Source organism: Pezoporus flaviventris, unplaced genomic scaffold (genome assembly GCF_033815535.1).
Source record: "Pezoporus flaviventris isolate CSIRO_AGI_PZ_B2104156 unplaced genomic scaffold, CSIRO_AGI_Pfla_v1 ptg000077l, whole genome shotgun sequence".
NCBI lineage: Eukaryota > Metazoa > Chordata > Aves > Psittaciformes > Psittacidae > Pezoporus > Pezoporus flaviventris.
Window position 1 is genome coordinate 718,969 of NW_026892625.1, and position 12,101 is coordinate 731,069.

The following is a 12,101-nucleotide window of genomic DNA, read 5'->3' on the forward strand; positions in this document are numbered from 1 at the left end:
CCTGGGAGAGGTGGTTAGGGGCTCTGGAGCTCAGACAGACTTTTCATCAATTCTCCAGGATACAGGGGAAGACGTTAAAAAAAGCTAGGAGGATTGGCCAGGTTAATAAATGGCTAAAAGGGTGGTGTCATAGTCAGGGGTTTGGGTGTCTTGAACATCGGACCCAAGTTTAGAGTCCAGGTCTACTGGGGACTGGAGGAACTGGTCTGATGATAAAGAAGGGGAAGTGTAGTTTTGGTACGAGGCATGCCAGGCTGGTCAAGGAGGCTTTAAACTACATGCATTGGGGGAGGGGGGTATCATTCCATCCCAACACACCCAGTCAGTTGCCAGCACCTATAATAACTACTCGGAGCAATGTAGAGACATTCCAGCTGCTCCAGCCAATAAGCCAGCTTAATTTGGAGCTCAGCTCAGATGCCTCGATACAAACACCCATAGCATGGGGAACAAACAAGAGGAATTAACAGATATGTGCACATGTCGTGGTTTAAACCTTAGCCAAACAGCTTGTTCACTCACGCCCACTGAGTGGTGCTGGGCTGAGAGCAATCAAGGCCTCCCCCCCGCCAGGGCTCTCCCCTTCCCCACTCCCAGAGGAACAGGGAAGAGGATCGAAAGAGTGCAACTCCTATGGGTTGAGACAAGAACAGTCCAGCAACCAATGTACAACACAAATCACCACCGCTACCACCACTGACAACAATGATAAGAGAAAATAACAAGGGAAAAGAATACAATACCACCGGCCAAGAAACAAGTCCCACCCGGAAGCCCGTGTCCATCTGGGTAAATCCCAGTTACCCCCCACCCCGGGCATGACGTGCTGTGGTATGGAATACCTCTTTAGATAGCCTGGGTCAGGCACCCCATCTCTTCTTCCTCACGGCTTCCCCTCCTCCCTGGCAGAGCATGAGCCTCACAAAGTCCTTGGGCAGGGTAAACATCACTTAGCAACAACCGAAAACATCAGTATCACCAACACTGTTCCCAGGCTGGAAGTCAAAACACAGCACTGCACCAGCTACCACGAAGGAGAAACATGACTGCTACTGCTGAACCCAGGACAGCATGTCTACAGGGTTATGATATAATAGGCATCACAGAAACATGGTGGCATGGCTCATAAGACTGGAATGTTGGAATGGAAGGTTATAGGCTCTTTAGAAAAGAAAGGCCCAGCAGATGGGAGTGGGACTTGCCCTTTATGTTAGGGATAGGCTAGAGAGTATGGAACTCTGTCTGGGGACAGGTGATCAGGTAACAGATTTTGTGGGTCAAGGTTAAAGGGAAAACAGCTATGGGAGACATTACTGTGGGGATCTGTTACAGACCAGCTGATCAAGATGAACCTGTGATGAAGCACTCTATAGATAGGAAAAGTCTCATGCTTGTAGGCCCTTGTTCTCATGGGGGCTTTCAACCACCCTGATATCTGTTGGAACAACAGTACAGCCCGACACAAGCAATCCAGGAGGTTCCTCGATTGTGTGGAAGACAACTTCCTTCTGCAAGTAATAAAGGACCCAACAAGGAGAGGTGCCATGCTTGACCTCATGCTCACCAACAGGGAAGGGCTCGTTGGAAATGTGACTCTCCAGGGCAGCCTTGGATACAGCGATCAGGAGATGGTTGAATTTGAGATCCTCAGGACAGTGGGAAGAGTGGGCAGCAATCTCACTGCCCTGGCCTTCAAAAGAGCAGACTTTGGCCTCTTCAGGAACCTGTTTAGTAAGGTTTCATGAGATATAGCCCTAGAGGCTGGGGGGGGGGGGGGGCAAGACTCTTGGTTGATATTCAAGGATCATCTGCTACAAGCTCAGGAGTGTTGCATCCCAACTAGAAGGAAGTGCAGCAGGAGGGCCAGGAGACCTCCTTGGATGGATAAGGAGCTGCTGAAGAAACTTTGAAGGAAAAAAAGAGGTGGAACCAAGGACAGGCAGCCTGGGAAGAGTACAGGGATGTTGACCAGGAAGCTATGGACCAGGTTAGGAAAGCTACGGCTCAGTTAGAATTAAACTTGGCTGAGGTTCTGAATTACTTCTTTGCCTCAGTCTTCACTGGCAAAGGCTCTGACCACATCACCCAAGTCTTGGCAGGCAGACGCAGGGACTGTAAGAATGAAGACCTTGGGCCCACTGTAGGAGAGGATCTGGTTTGAAACCATCTTAAAAACCTGAACGTACACAAGTTCATGGGACCTGATGAAATCTATCCGCGGGTCCTGAAGGAGCTGGCGAATGAAACTACTAAGCCACTGTCAGACATATTTGAAAAATCATGGCAGTCAGGTGAAGTTCCCGATGAGTGGAAAAAGGGAAATATAACCCCCATTTTCAAGAAGGGGAACTGGATGACCTGAGTAATTACAGATAACAAGCCCATCTGTATGTTGCACCTCTGCCCTGATGGCCTGAAGTGTCATGGGCCCACTGGGCCAAAAATAATTCGCCTTTATGTTGCCAAACTAAGTCCATCTGAGCCACTTAGCAGCTTTAGCCACTTCTTGGTTGGGCTGGTGTTCCTCAGTGGCCCAACACCTGGGTACATGAGCATCTACATGGCATACCTTCACCACCAGGTGCTGCACCCAGACAACAATAACTTGCCACAGTTCAGTAGCCCAGATGGATTTACCTCTGCATTGCCAGTTGCTCTGCTTCCATTGCTGCAACCAGTAAAATCAGCTCTTCCGCTCCATCTGGGAAGCTGCTCACCAGAGACAGAAGCCACGGCTTTCATGGGATGATAATCCTTGACCTTTGTTTGCCTTTTCAATTCAAACACCTGTTCCTCCAGAGCTGAGAAACCTTTTCTATCCCACTTCCTCATGTCTTCTCTGTGATCTCACAGGTAAAACAATCAGGAGGCCCGTGGCCTATCCCTCCTATATCTTCTCTCTCGAGCAGTAGGACACCTCTTGGTAATAGCTGAGACATGGGTTGGTACACGTGAGGAACTGAACAGATCAGATAGAGTGTCTCTCAATTGTTTAAACTCCTGGGTCAGCTTTTCCACAGCTGAAATGATGGAAGAGGTGAGACTGTCTTCAAACTGTCAGAGTTTATGAATCATTTCATCCACTCTTGGTGGTACTATGTCATTCCAGGTTACTGTTGCCAATGAATGTGCATATGGTGACAGTGCATTCCGTGTGAATTTCTGCCACATGGGTTATGTACATCCGATTTCCTGTGGATCTACAGGTGCATTCCCAGAATCTGGCCTGCAACAGATCATCTCTACAATAGCTGTTTCCCTCAGAGACTGGATGAATTTCTATAGCATGGTCTACTTGACCTAACAATTCAAAACATGCTCCTTGTACAGAAACATTTCTTTCATAGTGTCATGGTTTAAGCTCAGCCACACAGCTCGTTCACTCACTCCACCTCCCCCAAGCTTCCGGAGGGATGGGGAGGAGAATTGAAAGAACGTAACCCCCACAGGTTGAGATAAGAACAGTCCAGTAACTAAAGCATAACACAGGCCACTGCTGCTACCACCAATAGTAATAATGATAAGTGAAATAACAAGGGAAGAGAATACAAATACTCACAAGCTGCCGAACAATACCCAGCCCAACCAAGCAGTTATCTAGCCCTTCCGGGTAACTGCCCTCAGTTTTAGATCCTGGGCCTTGGTCCTTAGTCAGAGTAAACATGACTTAGCAACAACTAAAAACATTGGTGTTATCAGCTTTGTTCCCAGGCTGAAAGTCAAAACCACAGTACTGCACCAGCTACTAAAAAGGAAAAAAATGACTGCCAATGCTGAACCCTGGACAGTATCCACCCCTTATTCCATACCATTCACGTCATGCTCAGATCCAACATTTTTCAATATACCATCACTCTCATCTCATACATATACATACACATCCACACAGAGAGAGAGATCATTCCTTAGTGCATGGACCAATCTCTATAAAGCTGCTGAGTCCATCTGGTCCATGTCAGGCTCCATCTCTTGTAACAGTCTTTCAGAGCAGGAGAGGCTATATGCAGTGTTCACACTTGTGAATAACCTGCTCAACAGTGTCCATTGCTAAGTCCACCCCTTGATCACGAGTCCATCTATATGCTGCATCTCTGCTCTGATGGCCTGAGGTGGCCTGGGCCCATCAGGCTCAAAATAATTCACCCTCCCCTGCAGCAGTTTCTGCAACTTGTCATTGGGGACTCCATCCAGCTGCCTTCATTCTCCAACACTTCCAAAGCACTGGAGGGGCCCAGTGGACTAGATACTTGCCCATACTGTCCCACACACCCTGCCACTGATGACTGTGCAGCCTTGGAGAAAACCTCTTAGTCCTCCTATATCAGCGTTTAATGCAAGACAAGACCCAAACGCGACTCCGCTTATCTTTCATGATGAGACAAAATGGTCGTGGGTAGAACACACTCTGTATGCATGCCAACATGGTGATCCCCATCACAATCAGCAGGCAGGTCTCAAGGCTATCCAAAGGCCATTCAAAACCTTCAGAACTCTCAAATGATGCTGCTATACTTGTCACTGGGGCTGGTGCAGCTGCTGTGCTTGGAGCTGGTGCAGCTGCGCTACCTGTTACAGTCAGTTTGAGTAGCTGCTGCACTTGTCACTAGGGTGTGTGGCAATGTCTCCCTCACAGGCTGACCACCTGAGGAGGGGAAAAAAGATGTACAATTGCTAAGCACTTCTATTACATACCCCCTAAAGTATAGAGGTGGTGACCACACTAGGAACACAAGCCAGATCAGTTTCCTGATCAATGATTCTATTGCATTTCAAGTCATTACTATAAAGTACAATGAGACAAGAACCTTAGCCCAAGGCCCTCAGCCAATAAACACTAACACTGCAAACACCAGCTGTAAGTAAGGTACAACATGCTGAAAGGGTGAGATCAAGAGCAACAAATTTGAGAGGCAATAAATCAGCATTGTGACAAGTGACTGTTAACCTGAAACAATGAATGCTTATCATAAATACAATTTGACACACTCCAGTCAGATCTGTCATTATCTCAAACCTTTGTGCCCCACACTGGGAGCCAAAAAGAACTGTTGTGGTTGAAGGCCAACCACCCAGATCGCTCTCTCACTCCCCCCCCTCCTCCCCCGGAGGGATGGGGAACAGAATCAAAAGAATGTAACTCCCACAGGTTGAGATAAGAACAGTCCAGTAACTAAGGTATAACACAAACGGCTACTGCTACCACCAATAGTAATAAGGGAAATAACAGGGGAGGAGAACACAACCGCTCACCACCTGCCAACCAATACCCAGCCTGACTGAGCAGTGATCTAGCCCTTCTGGGTAACTGCCCCCAGTTCTACATCCTGGGCATGATGTGCTGTGGTATGGAATACATCTGTGGCTAGTTTGGGTCAGGTGTCCTGTCTCTGCTTCCTCCCAGCTTCCCCTCCTCCCTGGCAGAGTATGAGACTCACAAAGTCCTTGGTCAGAGTAAACATGACTTAGCAACAACTAAAAACATCGGTTTTATCAGTGCTGTTCCCAGGCCAAAAGTCAAAACCACAGTGCTGCACCAGCTACTAAAAAGGAGAAAAATGACTGCTACTGCTGAACCCAGGACACTAAATAACACTAAATAAAAGCACTTGTGGATATAGAGCAAACAGAAGATGTACAATGCTTTAGGCAAGTATTATAAAGCACTCTTTTTTTACCCATAGGATCCTAGTAACTACTGAGTCTTGTATCTTTTAATGAAAATGGCATTTGTGTGAAAACACATTTCTACCCACTTTCCTTTCTCTTAAGACACACTAAAGCTTGCTTAGTCCAAAGCCAGAAAGCCCAAGAACCTCAAGTGATAATTATAAAGTGCATCGTTAAAACTTCCATTACCCAGAAAGCTTTCAGAATTTTAACTTGAGATGATAACAAATGACATAATCCACAACTGAAAACAGTACTACCGAGACCAAAAGAAGCAAAGGAATTTTTACTCTAAAGAGAATACTTGAGAGCTGCCCTGAACCCAGGACAAGACCTCAAGAGAAGCTTCCATCTAGCTCAGAATGATCAGAATATAACAGTTATTATATATATCTTATCTTGTCCAGCTGGAGACCAGTAACGAATGGTGTCCCTCAGGGATCTGTGTTGGGACCGGTCTTGTTTAACATCTTCATCGCTGACATGGACAGTGGGACTGAGTGCGCCCTCAGCAAGTTTGCCAATGACACCAAGCTGTGTGGTTCGGTTGATACCCTGGAGGGAAGGGATGCTTCCCCAGAGGGACCTCGACACACTTGAGAGGTGGGCTGATGCCAACCTCATGAGGTTTAACCATGACAAGTGCAAGGTCCTATACCTGGGTTGGAGCAATCCCAGGCAGAGCTACAGGTTGGGCAGAGAAGAGATTCAGAGCAGCCCTGCGGAAAAGGACTTGGGGGTGCTGGTCGATGAGAAAATGAACATGAGCAGGCAGTGTGTGCTTGCAGCCCAGAAAGCCAACCATATCCTGGGCTACATTAAAAGGAGCATGATCAGCAGGTCGAAGGAGGTGATCCTGCCCCTCTACTCTGCTCTTGTGAGACCTCACCTGGAGTATTGTGTGCAGTTCTGGTGTCCTCAACATAAAAAGGACATGGAACTGTTGGAACAAGTCCAGAGAAGGGCCACGAGGATGATCAGGGGACTGGAGCACCTCCAGTATGAAGACAGGCTGAGGAAGTTGGAGCTGTTCAGCCTGGAGAAGAGAAGGCTGCGTGGAGACCTCATAGCAGCCTTCCAGTATCTGAAGGGGGCCTATAGGGATGCTGGGGAGGGACTCTTCATTAGAGACTGTAGTGACAGGACAAGGGGTAACGGGTTATAACTTGAACAGGGGAAGTTTAGGTTGGATATAAGAAGGAAATTCTTTCCTGTTAGGGTGGTGAGGCACTGGAATAGGTTGCCCAGGGAGGTTGTGAATGCTCCATCCCTGGCAGTGTTCAAGGCCAGGTTGGACGAGGCCTTGGGTGATATGATTTAGCGTAAGGTGTCCCTGCCCACAGCAGGGGGTTGGAACTAGATGATCTTAAGTTCCTTTCCAACCCTAATGATTCTATGATTCTATTAATATAACTTTTATATTGTTCTAATTTTTGTACTTTAGAAGGAAAGTCCTCAGAGCTTCCTAAGATATATATATATTTTCACTTTCAGACTTGGATTTTGAATATTTAGTTTTGCTCTTCATAAGCGCAAAGGCACTGCCTTTCCACAAACTATACTTAATGAAATCACTTATTTGCAATTTGTCTGGCATTCAAAAATACTAGGTTTTAAAAACAGTATTAACATTGTTTCCAAAACTAATTCACAACTTATAAAAATATAAAGCATTTTCAGGTGTCCAAGTTTGTTAGTATTTAATAATCATGAAAACCCTCAATACCGCTAATGATGAGAGCAATTTTTTGTCCCAATAGCCAATTCCCTCTCTGCATAACAATTCTCTTTCTGCTCTCACCTTGTCTTATGCCCACCCGTTCTGTATGTTATCAAAACATTACTGTCTTGCATAAAACATTGCCAATAATCTTTTTTTAATTAATAAGGCTCTGATCCAACATGTACTTGAGTCCAACTTGCCTTGAAAGATAATTAAAAAAAATCAAGTAAAAAAAATAAAATCAAACTATAGTAAGTGAAACAATAAGCAAACTGCAATGAAATTTATACCCAATGACTAACTGGAAAATCAGGAGATATTAAATGGACTGCAGGAGTACACGAATGATATATTAAGGTAGGAAAAAGAAGGGAAAAAAAAGTGCAGAAAATGCAGGCTTCCACTTTTTTGCACACGTTTACTTCACCAATACAATATTAAAATTGGATAGGCTCTTGGCAGCAGGCTGAAATCAAAGGGACAACCTGCAATTACACTTAAGCATATCCTACAAGTTTTAAAATAGTATTTCAGTAGAAAGGCCTTAGCTGTCTGAATAACAAAGCAAATCAGTAGCTGTACTCTTCTACAAGCTGATATAGTTTTAGCTAAAAACTGTTTCTAACATGCTTTGCTGAAACAAGTCTGACTATAAAAAACTTCTCACAACTTGTCATGCAAAAACCTCAGATGTGACTCCTGGCCAGGCACGCACAAGGGAAAACATATTCAAGGAAACAGACCTGTGCTCCAGCTGGATTTGTACTCCTATAAATTCTTTAAACCATATACTTTTCATAACTACAACAAGAAATTCTTAATAAAGGTCTGGAAACTGGGTAATTAGAATTTTGCCAACAGTATTTCTCTCCTACCTGTTTTCACTAACACCCTCACAATTCTGCCCTTCCTATACATGCTCAGAGAATAGTAGCAGGAAGCAAAACTGAAAGCACAGCCCGCGGAAGCTGTCGTGACCGGAGTCCTAGGACTAACAGCTTTACAGATCGGTATCTGAAAACACAGTTCACCTCCCATGAATTTTGTTTTTTGCTGCAATCCATCACTAGGCTATTACCCACAGTATTAGCAAAGGCGGTATTAAACAAAACTAAGACTTTAAAGATCACTCGTGGGGCAGCTAACATGGCACGCCGCTGTTTCCCAGGAGATTTAATCTACGGGCACCCAGAGAAGCGAAGCCGCTCCCCCGCCGAGTTACGGCGGAATCCGCCGCTGGCCTGGGATCGCGGCCCGGCCGCTGGGGGAAAGCCCTCTCTCTGTTAGGGAGCCCGAGCACACCTCGGGGTGTCCCGCTCTGAGACGAGGGCGCGGATGGCGCCCACAGATCGCAACCCCTTTGTGGCGGGGCCCATCCCCGACGCACCCGGCCGCTTTGGCGGGCCGGGAGCAGTTTAAAAACACGCAGACAATGCGGCTGGCGGGAGCGGCCGCGCCGCCACAGTGCCCCAGCCCCCGCCCCGCTCACCACATCCCCGGCCGCGCCACCAGCCCCCTACCCGCCCCAACCCCGGCCCGCACCACGTCGATGTTGCTGAAGCCGGTGAGCACCAGGTCCTTGAGAAGCTCGCAGCCGATGCCGCCGGCTCCCACCACCAGGAGCCGCGCCTGGACCACAGCCTCTGCCAGGTCGCTGCGTAAGGAGCCCGACACTGGGCCCAGCACCGACATGACGATAGGCGGGCAACAGAAAGACACACACAACTCTCTTCAGCCGGGCCGCAGTCCGAACACCGAGCCTAACAAAACCGAAGCAACAACCACCCACAATGCCCTCTGTCGAACATAAGAGCCTCAAGCCTCTCCCACGCACCGCCCCGGAAGATTGCAGCGCGGGCGGGGCGGGGCGCGGCGCGGCGCGGCGGAGCGCGGGTTCGAGTCCCACTCTCGTCGCCACTGTCTGGGTCTGCCTTGGCTGGGGGTTGCCTGTGGTCCAGGGAAGCTGGCTTTTCCCTGCCTACTGCAGACAGGGCTTGAACCACGAACTTCCCACCCGGGCTACCGGCTGTAGTCGAGGAACAGAGCAGGCGGACGCCCGCGGAAAGCAGGGGCAGCGCTCTGGGCTGAGCACGAGATTTGTGTATCTGCCAGTCTAGTCTGAGTTGCCCCCTGCAGCCGTCATGGTGAGCATTCTTCCTTTAAAAAGTAGTTTTGCAAACACATTCCATAACTTTAGCTCCCACCCGTCCCCTTTTTAAATCCACACTTTTAGTGCATTGTTTTATGCAACAGCATTAAACCTGTACAAAACGCTTCAAAGACACTTAAATTACTCCTCCATTAAGTCAATTAAAATACTGCAGTTCAGCCTAAACTAACAGGGAACTCCACAGAAGACTTGAGACTGCTTTAAACTAAAGCAGCTTGATGAGTCTGTGAGGACCAGACTGTGGTAACAAAGCAGGTGCTGTGCCTACCCCATCACTGTACCTGAGAGGGGAACAAAAGCTCCAACAAAAACCTCCACCCTTTCCCCTTCCAAAGAAATGTGACTGTCAGAGCACATTTCAAGCACATTTCACTATGCAAATGTAGCTTATTCCTCATCAGAAAAACACAGAGAAAAGCTTCATGATATGAAGACTGCAGTGACAGCAAGGCTTCTTCAGCCATTACCCACTGAGTTTTCAATCTGTGGTCAAAACAAAGCAGATTTGTTTTTTTAAAGTCAAACTTACATTAAGTTCTTCACTGCTAATAGTTTCTAAAAATTGCATCCTGTTTGGCTGATGAATGTTAACAGACTGTCTCATTTCAGTTAGCTATACTTTCTCCTTTATTCTCCTCCCCAAACGTTAAGTGTAACTACAATCAGGAAACAAGCTCTACAATTCAATATCCATGTGTAACCAAAGCATGCGAGTTTTCTGCCACCACATTTTAGAGGCATGTTCATACTTCAATCAGTTATTCATGAAAATAAGCACAATGTCATCAAATTAATTTAATTTTTCACCACATCTGAGGAAAATTCTGTTGCATAGTTACACTCTTTCACCTGTATGTAGTAAAAAACCCCAAACCATCAGATTTTCCATCTATGCAGAGAAATACAATTTATTTAAATAATCTCTTATCTGGGTCCTCTTGTACAAAAATAAATTCTTCAAGAGGGGTTTGGTGATTAGTTGGCCAGCATCTTCTCTCACACGTGTAAACCGGAGCAGTTCCAAATTCCACTGACAGATCTAATAAACAAAGCAATAAAGGCATGTAATGTAAAGGTATGAAAACTGACATCACACAGCTGTGCGTGTATCGAATTAGAATGATCAGAAAGATTCATACAACACATTCCAGCAAACTCTTCACATCCATGTCCCTGTGCCAACAACAAAAAGTCTATAGCGGCTCTGTTCTGCAGTGTTGCATGTCTCACAGAGTCAACATTAAACAACAAATCAGAAATTGCCTTTGATGTAGCATTTGTCTGCTTAGCAAGCCAGCAACCTAGCTTGTTTAACTGAGCCAAGGCCCTGGCTGAAGCACTTACAGTGATTTGGCATATTATGATTGGATACATGCCTTGAAGACCCTTAGTGACTAGTATACAATTGGTTAAACACAGGTGTGAGAACTCAACCTTGAAAGCTTGCCAACAGTCCACAGTTCTCATTAACTTGGTGAATTCCAGTTTCTTATCTATCTTGCTTGCTTAAGCTTCTTCAGGCCTCTCATGGCCTTGCTGTATCTTTCAGGATTATTCAAAGTTTATGTACCAATTATGCATTCTCCTGTGAGAACACTGTCTCCACATCTCCCCCCTTTTGTTTTATCCAGTAACAAGTCACTACTACAGCAAGGCACACACATTTACATTAGCAGAGTAACTATTACAGGGTGCAGCAGCATGTTGAAGATGCTGATGGTAGCGAGGGACTAGCCAAAGAAACTTCTTACCAGTGGAATTCTCCCACCCACTTAATTTGTTCCATTACCTGCTTTATAACACTACCATTGTATTAAAATCTTCCTAGCTTTTGCCCTAGCATTTTTCTAGCAGCTACTGCAAATTTCCATACTCTAACATCTCTTTTACAAGTGACAAATCTATACAATACAAGGTGCAGTTTCTTATTAGCAACTAGCTAGTAAATACAGGTGGTTTTATACACAAAATCACAGCCTCTAATAATAGCTACTTTACAAGCACACATATTCAGGATGTTACTTTTCAGGTGCCCTCAAGCGATGTTTTGCAGTTATTTGTTCTTTCTCTTCCTCTATCTCATTCTGCTTGGGGTATTCACGGTCAGCTCCTGTAGCTGAGGCATTAGGTTTTTCCATTCGTCTGTCCAGCTCATGGCAAGGCTCGACAAACTTTGCAGGCAGTCGCCATGGACCTGTAGGCAGGAGAACACAAATATACCCCCTCCCCCAGGTTATCAGTTCTTGAGAAGTAGACAGGTTAGACAGGTTAAATGCAGCATCATTACTCTCTCTCCCCCCCCCTCTTTTTTTTTTGGTTTTTGTTTTTTGTTTGTTTTTTTTTTTTTAATCCCTGCAAAAGCCGGCCTGCTTCAGCAGCAACCATAAATACCCACCGGCAACCACACCTTTACGTTAACCCTTTCATGCCCAAAATGTTAAACAGCTACCCGTTGAAAGCTTTTACATGAACCCAACAACAAGAAAAATACACAGAACACCGTCTGCCCTCAGCACACACACACGCACACGCATATGGGAT

At 46.1% G+C, this 12,101-nt stretch overlaps 1 protein-coding gene across 1 annotated transcript in view; it reads right to left on the reverse strand.

Annotated features, from left to right (window-relative positions):
• The window catches only part of LOC133279428 (SUMO-activating enzyme subunit 2-like), a 30,028-nt gene extending 20,786 nt beyond the window's left edge, over positions 1 to 9,242 (reverse strand). The window contains exon 1 of the mRNA XM_061473137.1: positions 8,933 to 9,242. Within this exon, the coding sequence (XP_061329121.1) occupies positions 8,933 to 9,082 (150 nt within the window). The 5' untranslated portion in view covers positions 9,083 to 9,242. The remainder of the gene's footprint in view (positions 1 to 8,932) is intronic.
• Positions 9,243 to 12,101: the final 2,859 nt, after the last annotated feature.